A 26,494-nucleotide genomic window follows, 5' to 3' on the forward strand; every position below is an offset into this window, starting at 1 on the left:
AGATTTTAGTTATTTATTTGACAGAGATAGAGACAGCCAGCGAGAGAGGGAACACAACCAGGGGGAGTGGGAGAGGAAGAAGCAGGCTCATAGCAGAGGAGCCTGATGTGGGGCTCGATCCCATAACGCTGGGATCACGCCCTGAGCCAGAGGCAGACGCTTAACCGCTGTGCCACCCAGGCGCCCCTCATTGGCTTTTAATATCTAAGTCTATTATAGCTTTACACATAGTTCATGTCCAGTAAGTCTTTGATGAACTACATTTTAGCTCAGTGCTTGACAATAGGCTATTGGACATTTGAGTATAACATGATTATTGATTATTTTTATATTAAGGGAAACATCACATGGGCACAGATTGGTATTCCTATAAACCCAGAATTGAATTTTCATCAACATGTTCGTTATGGCTTTTTTTAAAAGCTTTTACTATCTTGTAATTAAATTTACTTTGAAATTGGGTTTGCCTAAATATAAGAAACCACCTTCAGGAGGCTTGAGTATGCTCTTCTGACTTCTGTCTTTCCTGTGGCAAAAAAAGAAAGAACTTTGCTCCTTTGAATTTATGAATGGATGGATGACAGATAAATTAGCATTTATTCAAATTTTTGTAATTTATTTTAAAACTTCATATTGTGTTCAATGATGTTTTCTAGGGTTGTGGATCTCTGTAGAAATGTAAAAGAACGAATAACAAGGGAATGTAAAGAGAAGGGTGTTCAGTTTGCTCCTCTTTCTACCTGCAGGTGAGTTTTTTGTTTTTGTTGCTCTTGTACTACTTTTCCTGAAAAAAAAACTCCACGTTTTTTAATTAATGGAAAAATGTGGTTTGCCAACTGAGGGATGTCTTCAGTCTATTCCATTTATCAAGTTTTCCTAAACTTCCCTTTTGCTACCTTCTTAGGATTGTGCCACTAGGATTTTAGAGCAGTCCTCAACCCTTTAGGGGTAGAATACCTTTCCGTAAGTGAGCCTTCTACACTACTGGGACAGCATGACAGTGCAGAGCCAAACCTTGGAGCTCCTGGAATAAGTAAAGGACTCCCTCTTCATTCACTGAAACTATAAATCACATATATATTCAAGAAAGTATATTTTAATACACAGTCAACATAGCTTTTTCTTCAATAGACAAAACACTTTTAACCACTTTATTAGTTATTGATTAAATGAATGGGCATAGAATAAAGGAATCAGTGGAGCAAAATATCCAAATGAAGATTAACTCTTGCTTTCAATAGATCTTTATACAGCAATTGGAAATGTTCTTATCTGACCTGGCTATTACGGTAGCCACAAGCCACATGTGGTTGTGGAGCTGTTGAAATGGGACTGTGGAACTTTATTTAATTTCAAATAACTTAAATTTAAAACACCAATGTGGCTGGTATCTTCCATACTGGGCAGATAACTGAAGGTCTTGTCCTTTTTGTTAAATAGCAGTCCAAAAGGAGGTTTTCTTGAGAAGGGGCACTTTGTATTCAATCTTTTCTTATTGAAAGACCTGTATAAATCACCAGATTAAATGTATCAAGATTGAATCAAGCATTTGACTCACCTATAAAGTTATAGAATTAATTGAAATGAAGAATAAAGGGAAATTAGGGGAGATTATGTAGAGGGGATCCTTAAAGTAAATGATAACAGTAGTAATCTAGCACTTTAAAATTTATGAAACATTCTAGTTACATAACTGCCTCTCCTTTTTTCTCTCTGTGTGTGTGGTTTTCAAGAATATAACTTAATATTTATTATAGATATAAACAAAAAAATTACAATAGAAGCAAAATTATAAGTTAGGTAATTTGAGAAATAATGTAATATCTTTATTGTTAAGTGCCCCTGATGCGGGACTCTAAAACAACAGATATGCTTCACCAAAACACCATTTCTGTATATTTCTATTCGTGATGCTTGTTCTCATTTGCCTGGAATCACTTAATCTCAGCCTGGGAAGGCAAAGCTGGGCCTATTCCAGCCCAAGAACCAGGCCCAGGCTGGCCGACTGTATGGCCATGGCAACTTCCTGCTTACTTTTTCAGTCTCTTTGTTTTGTAACACTGCATGTGTCTGACGGTTGAAGGCACTATTCTGCTGTTTATTAGTAATTCAATCTCTTTGAGCTCTAAGTTTATCATTAGTAAGGCAATGGTAATACCATCTACTTGATGAAGCTTGTGAGTCTGAAATGTGAAAGCATCTCTATATGAATGCCATTGTATTGTGAGATCATTACATGAAACTTGAGGTAGACAACCTATACTAGTGCTAATGAGGGAAATTTGGGTATTGTTTTTCTTCTCCAATGACAAATCTTCATGAAGGCATCCAATTGTTAAGTCCTCTTTGATATTTTAATACAGCATGATAATTTGCATATATTTGCTTTGCAAGACTAGAAATATTTCTATACTCTTCAGACTGCTATCTCTTCTGATTTTTTTCTTTTTTCTATCTTTTGTATCCTTATCTTATACTTCCCTACTACCAGATTGTGTTTTTTAGTTCTACTTATTGCCCCCCATTGGGACAGATATCTTTTGCTAAATTTTTGTGCTTCTGCTGGGGTAAGAAAGCAAAATTCTAACATGAGAGCTGAGGAAAGCATCTTTCTTATACATTCATTAAATGTTCATGTCAACTAGAAGGATCTACTCGAAATTGTGTTTTTTGCTTCTGTGTGGGAGAGAGAGTCCGGGTTTGAAGACCATTTCAGGAACTACTGAACCTATGTATTAACATGTTTTAGAACAAGTATATTCGGGGTTGGATCCAAGAACATAAAAGCTAGAAATGTGGATTTAGAGATTATTGACTGGTCATTTGATATATCTAAAGGAAAGGAAAATAGGGGCTTTGTTTTGTGCAATAAAAAGCTTATAACTTGGTAAACCTACTGGTGGCCTAGTGACTAATCTTGGAGAGAACTTTTCCAAATAAATGTGTAAGAATGTACATGTTCCTTCTTTCGTTCTTTCTTTCTCTCTTATTTAATTTGGAAGTATCTTTTGAAGTAAGTCTTTTATTTTAAAGTGTAAGAAAAAATTTTGTGTTCATTTATATTATGAACCCAAATTGATGCCCAGTTCTTTTGATAGTCTGGTCTATCGGGCCTCTTAATATTATACAGAAAGCAAATCAGGCCTAATAATCCAAAAGTCATTTGTTACCAGTAAAATTTGAAACATTTTAAATAATGGAATCTATTTTTTTTTGTAGTTGAGAATTTTTTTATTCCTTTGTTTTATCAAATAGCGACTTAATAGATTTTATCCCCTCTTCCTCCTTCTCCCCCACCTCCCTATTTATCTCTCTAGACTTCTCCCTTTCCATTATGAGAATATCATTGTGACAAACCACTACTTACTGAAAGTTATTGGGAAGTAAAATATTCTGCCTCAGGACACCTACCAGAATAGCACAAGTATTGGTTCTTCAGAAGGAACTCATAAGGCCTAACTAAGTTTCTTTATTATGTATTGTAGGTAGATAGACTGAATTTGACACATGTCATTTATTAAGTAGCTTTTTTTTTAAGAATGATTGTCTGATTAAAGCTTATATGCTCAGCTTCCGTGATCATTTTATAAAACCAAAATTTAGAATGTGCAGTCTAGTTATTTGAATGGTTTTGGTAAGTAGTTTTAAATATAGTTCTTACATCTCGTACTTGATAAAACTAACATTTAACCAGAGTTTGATTTTAGTTCAGTTTGATTCGAGCTGCTGAATAGTGTGGCCAAGGAGATTATTGTGTGTTGGATGTAAATGTTGAATGTATGAGATACATTTTTTAAACTAGTTTTTTAAGAAGTTATTCTAAAATTAACTTGAAATAATTATAGCTCTCATTGAAATCAAAGATCCCAAGGCAAATAACTAGCTGTAGGGTGCCTTTATTGAGTTCATTTATTTCATTTCTGTTAAAATGTACTTTGTGTACTGGAATAGAAATTCTAACCCTAAATTTTCTGAAGAAATTTTATGGGAAGGAATTCCTGGCCAGTGAGTCTAACGTAAGAAAAGAACTCCACAAATTTTTTTAGAAATTAAAGACTAATATAATGACTTTGGCAGGCATGCTATCACTTGTCCAGATGATTTTGGACGAGGTTGGTGTTTAAGTATCTTAAATGATAGAATTGGTCTATTAAAAGGTGTAGATCTGGGTCAGTTTCTGAAGTAGATCCAAACTGAAGTTTTCCAAAAAATGTTTATTATTTTTACTTTGTCTTTGAGTTACTGATAATGAAACTTTGTTATGACTTTTAGAAGCCTGTTTATCTATTGAAAACTGAACTCTGTGGTATAAGTCCTAGATCTGTTGGAAGGTAGCAGTGCTCTATTAATATTTAGTTGCATTTTCTATATATTGATATTCAAATACAAATGATAAATATTTTACTAATTGCTATAAACTCATTTCACTCAGGTATCCTTTCAATTTATTTAAATTTAGCTATTCCTAAATGATAGTGCCCTCATAGTTAAAATGGTTCTCCAGTTTTTCTTAAACTTTGTAAATCTGGTACTTAAAATGTAAACATTCAAGGGATCTTTTTTATGAGTGTGAATTAACACTAGAAGAAGCACACAGCTGGCAAATTGACAGTAGCATTGTTAAACAGTTCATTTCTTCTGTTCTGAGGCACCTAACATTTGGCCTAAAAGGCCATTAAAATTTTAGATTAGATTCTGTTTGTATTGTTGTAGTAAAAAGAGTATTTCCTCTGTATTTGCTCCTTCTGTTAAATTAAATTCTTTGTAGGAACCTCTGTAAATTGCACTCACAGATCTGACTATGATTATCTTAGCCCTCTTTTAAATGCTTCACCTAATTGCATTTGAGAGCCCAGATATATATCATATATATGATTTAGTAATCTAATGTGCTTGGTATCTTTTGCAAACACACATACAACATGTGCACATATGGGGCCCAGAGTGTAAAACCTTCAGAGACAGTATTTTAAAGCCATGTCACTGCATTTGATCTGATCATTCCATTTGTTTCCAAAGTTCTTAATAATTATTAATGTGAAGATGCTATATTTAACCCAGCCTGATCATTTTTGGTATTTGGACATTTCTCTTGTTTCCGAGGTGTAAGTTCTCATGCCTATTTCTGTTGACTTTGAGGAAGTTTAGAAGGCTTATAATGGATTACCAAATTCCATCTAGACTGGGGACTACTTTAACTTCGCTATACTTTGTAACCAAACCAAGCCAAAGCAGTCTCTTTTGAGGAGGTGGGGCTTTTGTTTATTTCAGGGCAATTGGAGAAATATTTGCATTGTTTTTAATTTTTTAAACTCTTTGGGTAATAACCCAGACTTAACCAAAAAAAGTTGTTAAAAACAGTACAAATAGTCCCTGTATTTCCTTCATCCAGCCAATCTCCATTCCTTCCATGGAGTTAAGAGTCTGGGTAGAGAATGAGATTATGGCTTAAGCAAATCTAAATGATTTTACCTTTACGTTTCTAGATGTTAAATCTGATTTCACTTAACTTAAAGCCTTGCGGGGATTGTCTGTTTGTTTTTTAGGGTGACGCAGACTTATGATGCAGGGGCATGTATCTATTTCTACTTTGCCTTTAACTACAGGGGAATAAGTGACCCACTGACTGTGTTTGAACAGACTGAGGTAATTTTACATATATGAGTGTACTCTTTACATTCTTTTATTAATTCAAATAAACTTTCCTATCAGTTTATGAATTTTAGTTTGAGTCTCTTTAATCAGTGGCTTACCTGGTTGGTAGTTCATAGAAATGAGAAGCATATTTGGTGCACTGAGTTGTGTACTGAATTGTGAGTCTAAAATTAATAATATTCTCTAGAGATATTAGAATTAATATTCTGAAATTAATATTCCGTAGCTTGTGATTCTTTGGTTGCTATTTACAGTATGTAAGACCTGATTAAATTAAATAGGACTGTAGGAATCCTTGATATCACTTCGGCAATTCACCCATTTGCCGATGGTGGCTACAGTTGAGGTCAGCAACCCTAATGTTCTTGGTGTGTGTTGCTGTAATGTCCTCATTCTAAGTTTATAATTTTCTGTTTCCTATAGCTATACATAGGCCATTGAGGTTCATTTGCTGCCAGTTTCTGTTAACATTTTTTGAATGGCCTTAAGATTCCAATTTTCATTATAAGTATGCCTAGAGTTGAAGAGACAGACTAGACTATGGAGAAACTGGGAGGAGACTGGGTTTGTTAAAACCTCAGGTGGGCTAGTATTTAAAACCTAGTGTCTTAATGTTATTTCATGCCTGCCAAAGGTAGCACCATGCAGTGATTTTTCAGTGGCATGCTTTTAGACTCAAACCATAACAGGGTTTGGTTGGCTCCCTCCTATGCCTCCTTTTTTTTTTTTTTTTTTTAACAGCTTTTTTGAAGTATAATGGAAATACAGGGAACTGCACATATTTGGAGTGTACAATTTGATGAGTTTTACATATGTTTACACTTATGAAAATATCGCCCAATCAAAATAATGAACATATTTATCACCCTCAAAAGTCTGAGTACTTTTCCATTAGGTTAGCCTTTCAGTGTTTTGGTTGTCCTCTGGCTCCTCAAAGGCCCTGTCCCTGTGCTACTACAAGAGTGAAATTACTCCTTTTTCCCCAATCCAAACTGCCATTCTCTAAGCACTACTAATTTCAAGCAGTTATTGCTTTATTTAAAATTATTTGTTTAATTAATGTAATAATTTACTAAATTTAAAATAATGTTATTTAAAATAATTTGTTAGAGGATATAATGCTAGCATTTTTGGGATTCATTTGAAAAACGCTAAATCCTAAGTGATGAGAGTTCATACAAGTTACTTTGCAATGAGATGTGGTCCGTCTGTCCTGCCTGGGCCCTCTTCTACCCTGGCCTAACTCCTGATAGTTTATACACACCTGAATAATTTTTGAGAGCTTCTAGGCACTATAGATATTTCACCTCCTGGCTGGTATATACTCATGAATTGAATATAATTCTACTTCTGTTCCCTTTTTTTCACTCTGCACCTCAGTCATTCTCTATTTTGCTTTAAGTGTTTATTTTTCTAACCTTAGTGCTCTATAAGGAGATTAACCAGGGCCAAACGTTAGGAGGAGAAAACAAGGGTTTTTTTTAAATGTCCATAGGTCTGACAATAATTTGACCCAGGACATTGACCTAAGAAATATTCTCTATAAGGGCTCTTCTAGTTGATCTCTGATAGCTTTGCAAGTAATTTTTGAATCTGATGCCCAGTTTATGACATTTGGCGAGTAATTTAACCATCTAAGCCTCATTTTCTTTGTGAAATACGGATAATTGTAATTATTCCATAAGGCTATAGTGGAAAATAAATGAATTACTACAGGTGAATTGCTTAGTGTACTTTTGTAGACCTAAAATAAGCAGTTAAATGTTAAAATAAGCAGTTAAAATAAATGTTAGTTACTAACACTTGTTGGTATAGTGACATGTTTACTTCAGAGTAGGACTTGACTGTCTTCACAAAACATTTTATTATTATTAACAATGTAGTGCTGCTGAGTTGATCATTTTGTCTTCTTTTTCTTTTCTAGAATCTTGAAGTGACTATTGTAAACATGTGACCATTCACTGGAAAAAAACATATAAAGCTAGGCTGCATATTTAATTGTTTCTTAAATGTAGTTAACCAAGAGAAAGGAAAATTAGGCTTCTAGTTTGTTATTTAACCCAGGAATTATGTGCCTCCTTTGGGAGCTGGGTCTTACTCTTTCACTTCAAAGTGAATCCTAAGTAGCAACTATTTGTTGTGTTGTTTCCAAATACAGGCAGCAGCTAGAGAAGAAATCCTTGCTAATGGAGGGAGCCTGTCGCATCATCACGGAGGTAGAATTTCTAATATTCCTACTGTTAAAAATAATTGGTTTGATAAAGTGCTGGGGAGAGCCACAACAGTATGCAATTTGAGGCACCTGATATTTCTTGAGAGTTTGTATGTCTGTCATTGAGGTAGCCTAGGTTGTGGTAGTAACCAACAGAAGAAATATTAAACATTACTGTTTTTCTTTTCAAGTATAAAACCTCTGTTTCTCTAATTTAGACACTAAGTTAATTACTTGCCGTGCCTTAGATGTTAAAACAGAAATGAGTCAACATTTTGATTTCCGCATCATAGACATTTCAGTTTCTCAGCTCTTGCACGTAAATCACTTTGACTTTCTGGTTGTTTTTATACTTCCTGATTGTAGGTTTTTAACACATTGTCAGTATCAGGTAACAAAAATATAGGTCAGATCATATTACAATAAACCTTCTGTAATTTATGTGCCTTTTCAGGTTCTAGGCCTATAAGTCTTTATTTGTTAAAGATTCCCAAGTTTGATGAAATGATTTATTTTTAGAATAAATTGGCTTGAACTTGAATGTAGCTAGGTTTGATTGCATATTAATTTATTAAGAGATTCTGCCTCATTTAAATAGAAATCTTTTATTTCTATCATATTTCTCGTATTTTTATTTTTTGTGTGCTCAGAAATTACAACTGCATAGAAAAAACTCTAAACTCCCTGGTTTCTTCCAGTGCTTAGAAAAAGTAACTAGGTAAGCCTAAATACAAAGTATATTCATATGTGCTGGTAAAATGAAGATGCTCCCGTTGCCAGCTTGCCCTCTTCTAAACTACTAAATATTGGAGTGTCCTCCAGGACTCCGCCCTGAGCCGGTTTGTTCTGTGTTCACTCCATTGGTGATTACCTCAGTCCTAGGACTTAAAGACATGCTGATGATTCTCAACTACCAGAAAACATCACCACCACGACATTCTAGTTCAAGTCACTATTTCTTCCTGGTGAGACTGCTGCAGTAGCATCTTAACTGGTCTGTCTACTTCCACTCTTTCTCCCCTACTCTCATCTCTGTTGCTGCCAGAATAATCTTTTTCCAAAACTCAGTGTTTTCTCCTCATACTCAAAATAAAATCCAAACTCCTTATCAGGACCTTCAAGGATATACATGTGTCTATCTCTCCATCCACATCTCTTACTACTTTTTTACTCTACTAGCATTGCCTTTCTTGCTATTTTTCAGACCTACCAACCCCCTTTCCCCTGCAAGTTCTTTGTTGTTCCTTCTTTTTCTGATGTTCTTTCTTTCTCTTGTTTTTCTGCCAGATATTTTCATGGCTCACTTTCCCCATCATTTAGTTCTCTGATAAAAATGTCACCTTCTTAGAGGTATCTTCCCTGTTCTCTTGTTTAGTTTCTGTGTTCCTCATTTGAGTAAGTTCAATGAGGTTACTGACTTTATCTTGTTCATCACTGTGTTTGCCAGTACCTAGAACAGTGACTACTAGCTCTTCTATGTAGTAGATGCTCAATGAATATGTTAAGTGAGTGGATGAGTGCCCAAGTGCTTACAGAATTTGGGTCAGTTTTGCAAATTCTCAAACAGCTCTGAATCTTTCATATTAAAATGGCTATAGTCTCATTGTTAACTTAGCTTCAAACATTTAATGGTCAGGCCTTGTCGGATTATAGGGTCATGTTTAATCATGAAAAGGCTCAGTTTATTCCATAATATTTCTGAGAAAGTGTATTAGCAGAGCCAGTTATTTAGTAGAAAAGCAGGATAAAATAATGTGCATTTCTCTACAACTGCATAACAGCAGCCATTTTAGTGTTTTTCCATAGATGCATTATGTATGTAAGGTTCCATTCAAACTTTGTCTTAAAGCAAATAAAAGGTCAAGAGGCTTGTAAATAGAGGGGAAAGAACATAGACTTTGAAATCAAATCTGTATTTGACTCCTGGCTCTTGCACTTAACTAGCTGTGTGCCCTTAGGAAAATAACTTCTCTGAGCTGGTGTTCTCTTCTGCAAAATAGGAATAATAGTACCTATCTTGTATATTATTAAAAGAATTACATGTGATAATGTATGTAAAGCATCTAAGGTGCCTTGCATATAGTAGGTGCTTAAAAAAAAAGGCTTAAAAAAATAGCAATAGACAACTCCAAATGGAAACTCCGGTTTATATTCTTAACCATTGAAGAAAGGGTTACAGTTTATATGGATACATTCATACATTTAAGGGATATGATACGATTGTCCTAACATATTTTCAGTTGTAACCTGCAGTTGGTCTCATTCTATAGGAAGTTCTATAATAATCTATATGAAAGAGAAATTTCCTTCACACTCTTGGCTACAAAATATGCTATACAAAAATGTCAATTTTCATAAATGCCTCCTACTTAATGTTAATCATCTAATTTGTAAATGTCAAATATCCTGTGCTGTTCAGTATAGTTTCATAAAACAGAAACCTTTCTATGTAAGTTTGAAGTAGAATGGGTTTAATTGTCCTGCTAAACTTAACTAATGACAGAGCTTTTGAGAGATCACTTCTTTTTATGTGAAGGAAAGATTTTCCTTAATTTGCATCCTGAACCTAAAACTAGTTGACCTCAAAGTGTCATCTTTATTTACTGACCTTCAGGCAGTGTCGTGACATTCTCAGTACCATTTTTGATTCGAGAGTAGAAGGGTTGTGGGTTGGGAGAATATTGATGCAATTTCTCTTAGAGGGTTTGGCCTGTAATTGTGATTAATAACAGTTGCTTTCGCTATCTGGAAACAGACAGGCTGGTTTGTCTGCCTACAATCATGCTGTGATAAATGGAGCTATTTTAACTCTGGTTTTGTGTATCAAAGAAAACAGATGTAGTCTGGAACTGGAGGCTATAGGAAATACAAAGCCTGCTTAACTTAATCTTCATACTGCTTGTTTTTGTAACTGACGAGCTGGTCAGTTTAAAGAGTTTGTATCAGCCGTGTACTTAATTTCAATTTATGACTTAAATTTTTAAGTTGTTCATTGGCTAAAATTATACCTAAGTCCTTGTCAGGAAGTACAATTCTTTGATTAAAAAAACCAGTCTTAGTTTAAATATTGGTGTCTTTACTTAGCCAAAATTATTTCCTATTGCTAGAGAATAATTGTGGGACAGCGGCTCCAAGGTTGTTTTTTTTTGTTGTTGTTTTTGTTTTTTTTGTTTTTTTTGTGGTCTTAACAGAATCCAGTAGTATCAGAAACTTTAAAAAAGAGACTACTCAAAAGAATCAGCAAAAGATTGGCTTTGAAGCCCTTTGTTAAAACGATAGTGTGAAATAAAAGACATATATATTGGAAAGGAAGAAATAAAATTCTTACTGTTAATAGATGCCATAATTGCCTATGTAGAAAATCGCAAAGAATCTATAAAATCAAGATCAGCAAGATTGCAGAATTTAAGAGTACACACAAAAATCAATGACATTTCTAATATTAAGAACAAACCTAGAGAAACTGAAATTTAAAATACAATACCATTTCCAGTTGCTTCAAAGAAAATGACGTGAACATAAATCTAATAAGATTTGTACATACTTAGGCATAAATCCAACAAAATATTTACAGGATCAGTATTCCGAGAATTATAGTATGTTGATGAAAAAAAAATCAAAGGAGACCTAAATAAGTGGAGAGACCGTGTTCATGGATTGGTTGAAAACTCGGCAGAGTGAAGACGGTCATTTCCAGATTTATTTATTTATTTGTTAAATGCGATTCCTATTAAAATTTCAGCAAAATTTTTAGTAGACATAGAAAAGATTATTCTAAAATTTATATGGCAAGACAAAGGAACTAGATACCTGAAACAATTACGAAAAAGAAGATTAAGTCATAGGAATTTATCTACTTGGTTTCAAAACTTTATATTATAGCTCTAGTAAAATCAGGACTGTGCTGTTGGAGGAGAGAGAGAAACATCGTCAGTGGAAGGGAATAGAAAACTCCCATAAGTATATCCAACTGATTTTGACAACAATACAGAAGCAGTCCAGTAGGGGGGGGATATAGTTTTTCAACAAACAGTGCTGTAGTAAGTGGACATCCATAAGCCCCCCACACCAAAAAGAATCTTGACCTAAATTTCAACACCTTATACCAAAATTAACTCAAAATTGATTATGGATTTAAATGTAAAACATAAAATAATAAAACTTTTAGAAGAAACTAGGAAAAATCTTCAGGGTCTAGAGTTAGGCAAAGAGTTCTTAGGCTGGTCACCAGAAGTACAATCCATTAAAGGAAAAGTTGATAAATTGGATCTAATTAAAATTAAAAACGTTTGGTCTGCAAAGGACTCTGATAAGTAGATGAAAAGATAAGCTATGGAGAAGTAGAAAATACGTGCAAATCTCATGTCCAACAAAGGCCTGTGTCTGTAATATATAAAGAATTCTCAAAACTCAAGAGTAAGGTGCAAACTATCCAATTAGAAAGTGGGCGAAAGAGCTGAAGAATCATTTCACTGAAGAGGATATACAGATGGTAAATAATCACATGAAAAGAGGCTCAACATCATTAGCTATTAAGAAAATGCAAATTAAAGCCACAAGGGAAATCACTACACACCTATCAGAGAGCTAAAATTAAAAAATGCTGGTGAGGATATGAAGAAATTAGATCAATAATACATTGCTGGAGGGGAACGCAAAGTGGTGCAGCCACTCTGTAGACACTTTGGCAGTTTTTTTTAATAAAATCAAACGTGAAACTACCATTTAACGCAACAGTTACACTCTTGTGTATACCAGAGAATTGAATACCAGAGAATTAAAAACTTACACTCACACAAAAACCTGTGCATGAGTATTCAGGGCAGCTTTACGTGTAATAGTCCCAAACTGGAAATAGCCTAGATGTCCTTCAGCTAGTGGTTGGTACATCCATACCATGGTCAACTCCTCAGCAATAAGAAGGAACCAACTATAAGTGCATGCAACAACTTGGATGACTTTCCAGGGAATTATGATGAGTAAAAAAAGCCAGTCCCCAAAGATTACATACAGTGTGATTCTGTTTCTAGGAAATTTTTGAAATGACCGAATTATAGAAATAGAGAACAGATGAACAATTTCCAGGAGTCGGTTGTGGGGAAGAGGTCACTGTAAAGCAGACAACACAGGGATCCTTGTGGCGATGGAATTGTTCTGTATCTTGACTATATCAATGTCAGTATCCTGGTTGTGATTTTGATCTTTTGATGCCTACCAGATGAGTATAGTCTTTCCAATACTGAATATCAGATTACCATAATATAGCAGAGAGTTTGTTTTGTACTTTAATTTTTTTTCCTTTGGTTTCTTCTTTGTGACTGGCTTTTTCTCACAAAACTTATTAGTTGATTATAATATTTTTCCACTGAAGAAATGTTGTAAATAGATTTCAAGACCAGACAGTAAAAACCAATTTAACCCATAATTTCACTGAACATTTAATTATTACAGCTATATCATAGGATAAACAGATTTGAGAACTGACAGAAAATCTGTTGTAAAGAATGTATTGATCCCTGTGCCTTTCCATGTATGCAATCACAGAAGCTACCTGTTGTAGCTTATGCTCTCAGGTGTATCACCATCATAGAATAGGTGGCTTAGATACTAACACTTCTCTTTGGACCTCTAGAGAGAACTTTCCCTTCCCAGCAATTTTATATCCAAGACTCTTCTAAGTAAGATGTTCGCTAGTCTGAGAATGCCTGTACTACATTATTAGATTGTTAGAAAATAATTAACTTTTGTAGTTTCATGTGGTTAGCTAACAGTTAATATTTTCAAAATGCTCAACATCAGTCAGCATCAGGGACATACAAATCAAATGAGATACCACCCCACACCAGTCAGAATGGCTAAAGTTAACAGCTCAGGAAACAACAGATGTTGGTGAGGATGCAGAGAAAGGGGACCCTCTTACACTGTTGGTAGGAATGCATTTTGGTACAGCCACTCTGGAAAACAGTATGGAGGTTCCTCAAAAAGTTAAAAATAGAGCTACCCTATGACCCAGCAATTGCACTACTAGGTTTTTACCCAAAGGATACAAACATAGTGATTTGAAGGGGCACGTGCACCCCAATGTTTTAGCAGCAGTGTCCACAATAGCCAAAATATGAAAAGAGCCCAGATGTCCCTCGGCAGATGAATGGATAAAGATGTGTGGTGTGGTGTGTGTGTGTGTGTGTGTGTGTGTGTGTGTGTGTGTGTAAAGTGGGATATTACTCAGCCATCAAAAAAAAAAAATCTTACCATTTGCAATGACGCCGATGGAACTAGAGGGGATTATGCTAAGCAAAATAAGGCAGTCGGAGAAAGACATAATATGACTTCACTCATCTGTGGAATTTAAGAAAAAAAACAGATGAACATAACGGAAGGAAAGGAAAAATAAAAAAAAAGATGAAATCAGAGAGGGAGATAAACCGTAAGGGATCTTAACTACAGGAAACAAACAGGGTTGCTGGCGGGGGGGTGGGGTGGGATGGGGTAACTGGATGATGGGTATTAAGGAGGGCATGTGATGTAATGAGTACTGGGCATTATATGCAACTGATGAATCACTAAACTCTACCTCTGAAACTAATAATACACTATATGTTAATAGATTTTAAATTTAGAAAATGTATAACAGAAAAAAATCCCTATAGATATTTTCAGATGTGAATCTATTAAAAGTGACTTTAGTTAAAAATTTTTTTAAATGTTATGTGTTGTCTAATACAAAACCTACTAGGCTACTTGTGGCTATTTAAATTTAAATCAATTAAAATTAATTAAAATTAGGGGCACTTGGGTGGCTCAGTCCATTAAGCATCCAACTCTTGATTTCGGCTCAGGTCATGATCTCAGGGTTGTAAGATCGAGCTCCATGTCAGGCTGTGCACTGGGTGTAGAGTCTGCTTAAGATTCTCTCTCCCTCTGCCCCTCCTTCACCTCTCTGTCTTAAAAAAATGATAATTAAAATAAAAAATTCACAGGGTGCCTGGGTGGCTTAGTCAGTTGAGTGTCTGCCTTCAGCTCACGTCATGATCCTGGGGTCCTGGGATCAAGCCCCGAGTGGCACTCCTTGCTCAGCTGGGAGCCTGCTTCTCCCTCTCCCTCTTCCTCTCCCTGTTGCTTGTGTTCTCTCTCTCTCTCTCTGTCTCTCAAATAAATAATAAATAAAATCTTTTTTTTTTTTAAAGATTTTATTTATTAATTTGACAGAAAGAGAGGCAGCAGAAGAGGAACACAAGCAGGGGGAGTGGGAGAGGGAGAAGTAGGCTTTCTGCTGAGCAGGGAGCCCGATGCAGGCCTCGATCCCAGAACGCTGGGATCATGACCTGAGCCGAAGGCAGACGCTTAACAACTGAGCCACCCAGGTGCCCCAATAAATAAAATCTTTAAAAAAATAAAATGAAATGAAACTAAAAATTCATTTCCTCACTTGCACTAGCTACATTTCAAATGCTAATATCCACATGTGGGTAGGGGCTATGATGCTGAATAGTGCAGATAAAGAACATTTCTATCATAAGAGGGATAGTGCTGTGAAGCTTTATTGAATATATATATATATTCATATATATATATATATGAATATATATATATATATTCACCCACTGGCTAGAAAAATGGCGCAAGAAATGACCTACAAGTTTTTTTCAGTAGATATTGAATTCAAGTTTTTAGGAGTTAACTTTTAAAATGAAGTAGCAGTAGTCATCAGTGCCATTGATGTTCTCAGATGTAACTTCCGTCTATCACTTTCTCCAGAATTTCTCTCAGTTTGGTCAGTAGCCTCAAATTTAGAGCAAGTTCACCTTGCAAATGGCAATAAACCATTTGCTACTAATCCAGTTGGTTGTAGCAGTGGAAGTATGTTGCCCTTATGGAAATTGTTTGGGCTTCTAAGACATAGCCCCTTGGAAGCACATAGTCTAGGATTTCATTTTGGCACTGCTGACATTTTGGTCCAGATAATTCTTTGTTCTGGAGACCGTTCTGTGCATTCTGTGCATTCTAAGATGTTTAGCAGCATTCCTGGCTTCTGTCCTTTTCAATGCTGGTAACATCAGCCCAGTTAGGACAACCAAAAATGTCTGTAGACATTACTACATGTACGTTGGAGGGCAAAATTGCGACCACTGAAACCACTGATAGGTAAATTCCATTTTTAATTTAAGTGGAAAAAGAATTTTCCCATTAGTTGTGATAATGTTCAGCATTTAGCTGGTCTATATTTTTGTATCTTTTTTTAAAAGATTTTATTTATTTTATTTTTTTTGAGAGAGAGAGAGAAAATGAGGTGGGGGAGGGGTAGAGGGAGAGGGACAAGCAGACTCCCTGCTGAGCAGGGAGCCCGATGCGGGGCTCAATCCCAGGACCCTGAGATCATGATCTGAGCTGAAGGCAGACGCTTAACCAACTGAGCCACCCCGGCACCCAAGTTTTTATATCTTTAAAAATATATCTAAGACTCTTAAATACCCAGCTTAAGACTTTGGGTATCATATATTTAGGATAACTGTGAATTGTGGAGTACAAGGTCCCTGTCTTGGCTTTTTGTAGCTCTAGTGTTAGCTCTCAGACTAGGTTTATACTTCTGGAAAATCATAAGTCAAAAGAATGTAGTTGAGTCCATAGTCATGAATATCCCACGTCAGATAATCCAGGTTCAGAAGGAGGCATAAGCTTCATGTGGTAAGAATGTATATATGTCTTGTCATGAATAATTTGTGTGAATATACACAAGGGATGCTGAAATAGCCTTCGGCTGCCTATTATTTGCTATTCTTATCCATTCTCCCCTCCTCCAATATGGCATGCTACATAAAGGACAGAGTGTCATTTCTTCCATTTCTGAAATGAGTTCTACATGTGTTTAAACATGCATGTATTTGTGCACACGTGTGTTACACATATCCAGACCAGTACAGTCAGCTAATTTCTAAATGCCTTGCAGTGCAAATAAGGATTGTACGAAGGATATTATTAGTGTTGTTGTTTAGCTCTAGAATAAAAGTCTTCTACTTTGAAGTGTGATCTCTCTTTGAGATTACAGTCTTTGGTATTTTGTTGTTATTGTTTTTGATTTATTGATTCATCTGAGATAGCCACCAAAGGTTCTTTAGCATTTTATGAAGATTATTTCTACTAATCGTCTTAAAGGCTTGAAAGGCTGAGCATTTTTACTTAAACTGTGTTTTCTGTCTGTACACTTATCCTACAGTGTAGCTGCCTTAAATTGTTAAGCAAAACTAAAAAGCTTCCTGGTCACTTCAATTATATAGGCCATGATTTCTGACCTCAGTTCAAAATCTGTTATTATCACTGAAGGAAGAAGCGCTCAGACCTCTGCCATCAAGGGGTTAAATTCTTTCATTAAATATGTTTATGAGGGGCCACAGCCATTTTGCCTGTACTGCCTTTTTTTTTTTACTTTCTAGTTCACTAATCAAATGTATGTTAGATTGATTATTGTAAAAGTATAAACCATAGAAAATTTGACAAGATAGATGTGTAAATTATCCTTCTGACAGAACTAATGATGCACTCCAAGCACCTTCTGTTTTCCAGCGCTTGGTGAGCAACTTCATTAAATATGCAATGGCTGTTGGGTGGCTTCTCAGACGATGGTTCAGCTCCTTGTGGAATTGCATTATTACTAGAGGTGTAAAACCAGACAGACAAGCTAGCTGTTGGGCATCCTGCTGAGGTTCTAATGTGCTCCATCTTGTTGGAGCAGTTGTTTGCAGTCTTTTCAGGACAATTACATCCATAACCACAGGACACATTCAGTGAAACTATATTACAGATAACAGTGGAGACTACCATTGACTGCTCTTCACCCCTCTCTCTTGAGCTGCCTCAGTGTGCGTAGCTTATAATAATGCAACTTCTATCACTCACAAAGTAGTTGCTTTTTTTTTTTAATCCGTTGGAGCAAATCTGAAAATAACTGATTTACAACTTTTTTGAGTGCTTAAAATCATAAGCTACTTGAGGTGAAAGACTTCATAGATTCTAATATCTTTGAAGATGGCAAAACCAAGCCTAAAGCATTGTGATGAGTTGTGCAAGGGAGATAGTAGGAAGACCAGGTCAACATCTTTTTGGTGGTAGAGATTGCATGAATAAGAATTTGTTTTGTTTGGCTTCCAGTTTTAGAGCTCTTTTAGACAGTTTTTTTGTTTTCTTTTTGAATTTAAGAGTTTTTTCCTGCTGTATCTCATTTTTCCCCATCTTAATACAAGCAAACTTTTTTATTTCTAGAAGTCAAGCAGAAATATTTCGCTTAAGATACCATGCTGTAATTTTAATGACAATTCTATAGTTTCCTGGAGAACTGGACACAAAGATGGTTTGAGTTGAGCCGGAAATGGTATTTAAGGTTCCAAATGGCAGATGCTACAGTGTATCACTGCCGCCTGATAAATGAGATCGCATTTTAGAATGACAGGCTGAATACTTTAATGAAAGAAGGTTTCCATTTCAGTTGGCCAATTAAATCACTGTTGATGACTTTGGATCATTAATGAACATTTGTGGAAAATGACCATTTGAATTCAATTATTATAATAATATGTTTGCAAAGTACTAACTACAAATAAGCCTCTCTGTAAATTTAAAAGATTTATCCATTTTGCCACAGATAAATTAGCATATTGCTTTAAATGCTAAAGCAAGTTAACATGTCAAAATTTTTTTACAGATTAAGTGCATATCCTTTCTTATAAAAGTTCTACTTAGAAAAGGTTATTTTTTTTTAAAGGGTGCCCTTAAAAAGATAATTCATGCTGTGGATCATCATATTACTTCATTATTCTCAAATTAGCAAGAGCTAGAAACAGAGAAGGGGGACATTATACAATGTATAAAAGTAGAAGATTAAGTTTAAAATGGATTAGGTATTTATTTAGTGCCTAAAAAAGTCTTAATTCTGGAAAAACAATAGAAAGAAAATAACCATTATTTGGGAACATGTAAATTTATTTAAAAGTAATATGAAAATAAAATGCAAATAAAAGTTTCATAAACACATTTTTTTCTTAAACCCATTAAAGGTTCAGATTTTCTTAATTATTTTAAGCTTTAAAATATTTTATGGATGTATATCCTGCCATTTTTGCTATAATATTCCCAACAAATTCATCTGGAGATGATGTTTTTCTTTAGTTAACTTCATTTTCTCTGAAACTTTGGCGTGTTTTGGTAGTTAAGACAGGAGGTGGGTTCTTTTGAAATGCGTGTTTTTCTCATTTTGTTATTTGTAACTGGGCCTCAATCTCAGCCCAGGCTTCCTATATCTCCGTTTCATAGTTTACAGAGAAAGGAGACATTGTGGAGCTCAGGCTTCCCCTGGGAATACATTGGGCTTAATGAGCTTGATAGTCTGGTGGGCTCAATAAATCAAATAAAGCAAAACATTTCTCATTTTTGAATAAAAGCATTTATCACACAGTGTTTGTTCATTCATGGTCACAAGATTGATTGGTTCCCAGCATCATAGTGTATATTGAAGCATTTTTGATTTTGTTTTTCCAGTGGGCAAGTTACGGAAGCAGTGGCTAAAGGAAAGTATCTCTGATGTCGGCTTTGGGATGCTGAAGTCTGTCAAGGAATATGTGGACCCCAATAACATCTTTGGAAACAAAAACCTTTTATAAATCCATTACGGTTGTTACGAAAAATGTCACTTTTTTTTTTTTTTTAAGTCTTCAACTATGGTTATACCAGTAATCAAATATATCATGGACTGTATTTTCAGCAAAATTTGTTTGTGGTTTAAAATAAGTTGTTTCATTCTGTATTTGTTTTGTTTCTACATCTATGGATTGACAGGTGGTATTCCTAAATCTCGCTCATTGTAGGTGCATCAGTTTACCGCTAACTGGTTGTCATTTCAAATTTTAGGCAGCACAAGGCTGCTAGTCGTTATTTCAAAGGAAGATGCTGCCAGCTGTTCTGTATTGATGCTTCCCCTTGGGAACAAAGGCAGATTTTGGTGTCATTCACTGCTTACCTAGCCTCTTTTTAAAAGGATGTTTCTGGGAAGCAGGTATCTAGGGAAGGATTCCGTTGAGGAGTGATTACACATTCTAGTGTGAGTAGGCCATTAAGGAGGGTACTCATGAAAGAATATAGGCAACCTGTTATTTAGGATACCTTCAGTTCCGTGAGGTGCTTGGCCTACATTTTTCTTTGAAATTAGTATACAGTTATAGAACCTTAAATCAGTCTAAAAATTATTGTTAGGGGACATGTTTTTTGTTCTCCGTGTTTCTGTTTCTACTGAGGTATGAGTTGTATGTGAATAACTGAGATAACCTCTTGTTGTATCTTAGTTCCTTCATAATATGTTTTATAAGAAAAGCTGACTTATCACTCATTGTATGTGAAGAACAGGTTTACCATGAAATGAATGCCTTTATTCAGCTTAAGAGTCCTAATGTTTCTGATTTCACATTCTTGTTGCTGAGATGCAGAAGAAGCTGCAATGGGAGCAGAAGAAGGAAGACTCCTTACACTTAATATCTCCAATTCAAAGAATCGTTTGGCCAATGAAACACAGTTATCATTTAACTGTTGAATTTGAAAACCTCAAGTTTCAGTGACAAATTTTTTTTAATTAACCCAAACAACATGATAAATTTTCATATAAAAGTAAAGTTTCAGTTTAGTTTTTAATAGTGGTTTAACACCTTTTTTGAATTACTGGTTTAACCTAAATTTTGAAAAAAATGTATTAATACACATGCCATAATCAAAAGTTTAAAATATCATATTTCTTAAGTAATAGGGAGAACGTTAATCACATTTAACAAACATTTTTACATTTGAACCTGGATATTAAAATAAATGAAATGATTACTTTGAGTCACTGTCTGTCAAGGTTCATGATTCACATTTTGGGATGGATTCTTTTCTTAATGCAAAACCTAACTTTTGATAATTTTTTAAAATTAATATTTGATCAGATAATGTAAGTCAAAGTGCAGACGATCCTTTAAAAGGACACACTGTCTGTCTATGTAGCAACAGCTCCAAAGTATTTTGGGGCAGTTTGATACCTTTTATATCTGAAGTATACTTATCCAGAAAAGTGAAAATTTAAATCAACAAAATGGTATTTTTAAGACTTCAAAATGATAAACAATTTTTAATAAAATTGGCCTCAAACTAATAAACTTAAAATCTGTAAGCAAATCAAAATTAAATATCAGTTTAACAACAAAAACTAAATATTTATTTATTAGAAGCTGCCTCTCTTCATTGGTGATTTATTTTTAATTATAAAATTTCCAGCAGATCTTAGCTTTAAAAGCCCTTGCTATTTGAAATAGTTGGATGCTTGATGAGGAAATTACACTTGCCTCTAGAATTATAAAAATCTCAGCTTTATAAAATGCATCTATCTATTCATGAAGGTAATTTCTCTAACTGGTGATCAAAATGTAAAATTTAATACAGTACTAATATCTCACTGGAGTGTATACATGTTTCTGAGTAACTTTTTTAAATAAAATTTACAGATTCATAAGCAGATCCATTCCTTTGCACGTGATTGTTATAACATTCTTTCCCAGGGAGTTCAGATTTCAACAACCTCAGAAATCTGTATTTGATATTAGGAAACTATAAATGTCACAGTGAAAATTGTTGTGTTCACTGTTCTACATGAACCTTATGGAAATTAGTGATTTATGTCTTTGTTTTTCTTCTTCCATGTATGCAGGACTCCCCAGCCTTGATTTTATAGTGATGACTACATTCTGTTGTTGGAATCATGTCTACAGGGATTATTTTGAAACACATGAACACTCACCAGTGCTGTTTCACTCTGATTTAGTAAATCAGATAGCCTTTTCCCCACTTTCTCACACCTGCTTCTGAGCGATACCTTGGCATATACTTAGTTTCTGTGGAGAACTGGGTTCTTGATTATGCACAGAGGCACGTAAACCTTGCCTCATATTTCTGAAATATCTGAAAATGGCTTCATAAAAGTTAAAGCCTGGAGTACATTGTTTATGTGAGGCTTTTAAACTCATTTTGAATAAGTTTGTTTAAAATTTTAAAAGCTCATAACCTATTTGGTTTTTACTACAACATAAACATTGATTTGTCTTTCTTAAATTAGTCATATTTCTTATATTTGTTGATGTCACATTGGGTTGAGGTTTTAGTGGGACTAGGAACTTGCTGCTAGTGAGAAGTGGCATTGAATACTAAAGACTCAATATGAACAGGCTTTATTGACCCTTACAGAAACTGATGCCTTAATGTTTGGTGCAAAATACAGTGCACAAGTGAATTTCGTATTATACTAACTTGAGCTTTTTTAGTTCAGTCAGAATTGTAGAAGCCACATGTTTATTGTGCCAAGCATTTTACCACAAGAAAGAGGATTGAATTCTTTCCTCTTCAGAGGCGTTGGAAGTTTACTTCCTAAATACTTACATATTCAGTACTATTACTTAAGAGTTAGTTATGAAGCTGGAAGCCTTCTAGTGCACATAGTTGTGCTGACATATTTTGGAAAACAAAAGCGCAAGAAAGGTGAGCCTCCATCAGTGTGTATACTGTGTCAGATACAGATGGTTGCAAGGAAACCTGGTTTGCAGAATATTGTCTTAGTAACTGCTAAGTCCTAGCTCACATTTGTGAGGATGCTTTTCTGCATGCTGGCTCCAGGGATTTTTCTTTGTCCTTTTCTTTTTTAGCTACAGCTTCTTAACCAGAGCTGATCAAAGAAGCCCTGTAGTCCCAAGCTGAAGTGTGTAACCTCAGCTGTTCAAACGGGGCTGGGTGTGGTTGAGCATCTATTCTGTATAAACGTAGAACACAAGCAGTTATTGATTATGGGTTGATTCACAAGCTGCATGTGCTGGCGCTTAAAGCAGCCCTAATGGAATGCTGTGGAAAGCGTCTCTACGTTTTAAGAAACACCATGACAGGCATTAAGGACAGCTTTAATAGTTTTTCCTTTACTACTTAATCTTTGGCATCTTTGCTTTTAATTAGGGCTTAGCTCATGGTGGGAGAAAAGCTGAAAATAACAAGTGCTAGTTTCGGATTGAAGAATCTAGAATCACCTTTGGCTTTATGAGTTATGGAAGTGTGGCTTTGCTCAAGGCTCCAAATTAACTATATGTCGGTATATTCACTGAATTCTTATTAATTTCAGTGTCCTGAAAAGGAAAGAATGTATACATTGATGCTGAAATTCAGAAAATGTAAAAGATTTTTTTTAAACTATCAAATAGAATGCCTGCTGTGAAGGATGTAAGTTACTTGGCTTTCTGCTTCCTAAACCACACTGTTTGTCTTTAGTGTGGAATTTGTAAAAACTACTTGTAACATCAACAGGGTTATAGAAACATATATTATTAATAAAGTGCACCCAGGTCTAAGAGATTTTGTTTTCTTCAGAGGGAGTGGGAACTCATTGTTCTGTTTGCATGTGGGTTTTTCTTTCAATTTTAGTTTTTCATCTTCGTATTTCCACTGATTTGAGAACAAAATTTTATAGTTTTATTAATGAAGCATAATCAGACCCCTTTAGAATATAGTTAGCTAGATTTTTATCACTCTAATTATTTTTTAAATCAATGTTATATTCCTGGGAGGTGTTTAGTCTCCCGTGAACCTGAAGCATTCCAATTTGAACCTAGGAAGATCCTCAGAGAATGAGCTCTGTGCTCTTCTAACCACAACAATTTCTTAACAAACATGAGTAAGGACGTCCCACTGATATATGGAACACTCAAGCCAAAGAACCATCACAGAATGAAGTTAACTTGAGTTCTGTGAACATGAAAAGATTTCTTTTTTGGTTCCCAAAAGAGGTTGTTTTAGAACCCTTTTTTTCCCCCACAAGGAAGAAAAACACTACATTAAGTATCATTAAGAACATTTTTCAGAGACTGAACTTCCAAATCTAAGAAGGAGAAGAAGAATGTTTTAGTGTGGATTTCTGAGCAGCACGAACACCTGTTTTTCGGGCATCTTACTGTTAGCAGTGTTTTTCATGAACAACATGAGCACCCTATGAAATCTATTGTTTGACCCTTAAAGTAATCTTGTTCACATATCCGTAAAGGACATGAAATGCTTGTACTGGTATACAGTTTCTATAAATATTTTTTTGGGCCTTGTAAGGAATATCCCCAAAAGTTCACAGTGCCTTGTTGGGATTTTTTTTTTTTTTTCCATGAAATAGCCATTGTTTAAAATGTGGGAGAGGATACATTAAGTCTTTAAAGACTGAGATTGTTTAATAGTTCAGGGCTATTCCTCTTCAAGAATATGTCAGGAATAAGTAGTTATATGTAGAAATACTGAAAATCCCTTCCACAGCATGGGTTTGGATCACCTATTCTAGTCTGTTTCACTAATTATTTGGTGGACCTGTACTCTATATATCCATTCAGTCAATGGGATTTATATGTACTTTCATTCTTAGATTTTCATTCCATTGTCCCAACTTAGTAGCCCTAAGATGTGGCTTAGTGGATGTGGCCTACTCACTCAGTCCCTGAGACATCCGCTACATGCTTTTGGATGTTAGCTCACACAGCTCCCTGAGGAGCAAGGCCTGTGGGGGGAGGGGGGTTCTATTCCTTATATTGTCTGTCAGTCTTTTTTTCTGTGATGGTGCCTTCAGAATAATGAGTATTTCTGTTCCTGGACAATGATAAATCTTACGAGAAATATGTGTAGATTATATTTCTTAATTTTTGTCCTTTTTTGCTAAGCCTGTGAAATACTTGGCTCTGATTCAACTTGACTTGAATAATATCTTATCCTGAGTCTTCCTCCAAGGCAGTACATATTCCTGCCAGTACTGTAGTAATCTTTTGGAAACTACATGTGAGTAAGCTCTTGTATGTAAGCCATTATATTGCTGTAACTAATGCATACAAACAGTTCTTCTCTTTACATTTATAGTTTAAACGTTGATATGTAGTGGGAAGGGAAATTCCTGAGAGATTTCAACACAGCTTTGTCAGTTCAGACTGAGCCATACTGTTTTGCACAAGGGCTCAAAACATAGTCTATATACTGTGCTTTTGGTGTATGTTTGGATTCTCCTTTTATTGCTTTTCCTAGACTGTACTGTTCTATAAGCAAATGCCCATGTGTGATTTTTAAAATGTGCTGGGAAGAAATAAAACAATATCAAAACCACTCATTGTTACAGAAATCGTTGCTGATTTCATGTTGATTCCATTTAACCTTTTTTGGCAGCATCTTGTTATACTGACAGAAAATGGATAAAATATAGTCTGTACGCATGAGTAGCGTCTCTGTTAGTGAAGGATTATGTGCACAGATACTGATTTTGTCCCTGCCTGTGGCTCCTGTGCTGGAGGGAAGGTTGTAGTTTTCTGGGCTCTGAAATGACTGAGGATCAAACCTGTTGAACCTCATCTTACTTGGTACATTTCAATAATCACTTGCCTCACTAAGATTTCAGCTCTTAATTAACTAAAGAAAGAAGTTTTCTGCCTGGCTCTTATAAGCTTGGACTGAATGAACCTTAGAAATCCTCTCATCTTACCTTTTGCCAAACATAATTGTGTAATTTCCCCTATCCCCCAGGCAACAGATAACCAGTCGTCCCGAACATTTGCTGTGACCAAATGGGAATTTATTGCCTTTCCAGGAAGCCTTTTCCAACTTGAAATCTTCAGGTATTAAGAGGTTTTTGCTTATTAGACTGAAATCCATCTTCCTCTTCTATTCATTGATGTAACCTTTGTCTTTGTAGTCATAAAGAATTGACTAGTTGCTCTCTTGCAGGGCAGTTCTTCCAGTGTTTAAAGGCAGCTCATGTTCCCCCACATCTTCACCAGTCAGCTTTTGTTCCTGTGAGTTCTAGACCCTTCACCATCCCAGTGTCTCTTCATATGTGCCTCTTTGATGTTTTTTTTTTTTTAGATTAATTTATTTTGGTGGGGGGAGGGGCAGAGGGAGAGGGTGAGAGAGTCTCAAGCAGACTCCTTGCTGAGTGCGGAGCCTGATGCAGAGCTCAGTCTCACAACCCCGAGATCGTGACCTGAGCCAAAACCAAGAGTTGGCACTTAACCAACTACGCCGCCCAGGCTCCCCAAAATTTTATTTCATTTAAAAAATTCTATTTAATTTTTTTTTTCTTTTTTAGAGAGCGAGAGGGAGAGAGTACATGAGCAAGCAGGGGGAAGGGACAGAGAGGGTATCTCAAACAGGCTCTACGCTGAGCAGGGCTGGATCCCACGACCCATGAGATCATGACCTGAGCTGAAATCAAGGGTTGGATGCTCAACCAACTGAGCCACCCAGGCACCCCCCCTTTGATGTTCTTAAAGTGATGTGTCTAAGCCTGAATGTGCCAGAGTAGTAGCAATGATTTCTTTATTCTAATCACTAATAAATGCATTTTTGATGGACATTGCACTGTCACCTCACATTGAACTTGGATTTAACAAAGCTTGTCTTTTCTGTATATGCCATTTTGGCCACATCTCCCTGGAGTCTGATTTTTTACAGTCCAATTACCTATATTTATCCTTCCTAAAATTTGTATCTTGCTGGATTTAATTCCAGAGTTTCAAAATTTTAGAATCTTGACTCTTATCCAGAATATTTTTTGTTCCATCC

At 35.4% G+C, this 26,494-nt stretch overlaps 1 protein-coding gene across 4 annotated transcripts in view; it reads left to right on the forward strand.

Moving 5' to 3' along the window:
- Positions 1–25,042, forward strand: part of AGPS (alkylglycerone phosphate synthase) — a 204,373-nt gene extending 179,331 nt beyond the window's left edge. For 3 of the 4 annotated variants that reach the window (XM_045806173.2, XM_087861651.1, XM_045806171.2), the window contains 4 exons: positions 657–746; positions 5,547–5,646; positions 7,814–7,871; positions 19,397–25,042. In XM_045806173.2, the coding sequence (XP_045662129.1) occupies positions 657–746; positions 5,547–5,646; positions 7,814–7,871; positions 19,397–19,518 (370 nt within the window). In that variant the 3' untranslated portion in view covers positions 19,519–25,042. The remainder of the gene's footprint in view (positions 1–656; positions 747–5,546; positions 5,647–7,813; positions 7,872–19,396) is intronic. The other variant, XM_087861646.1, reaches the window with a different exon arrangement.
- Positions 25,043–26,494: the final 1,452 nt, after the last annotated feature.

This window comes from Ursus americanus, chromosome 1 (assembly GCF_024610735.1).
Source record: "Ursus americanus isolate L20-20 chromosome 1, mUrsAme1.1.p, whole genome shotgun sequence".
Taxonomy (NCBI): domain Eukaryota; kingdom Metazoa; phylum Chordata; class Mammalia; order Carnivora; family Ursidae; genus Ursus; species Ursus americanus.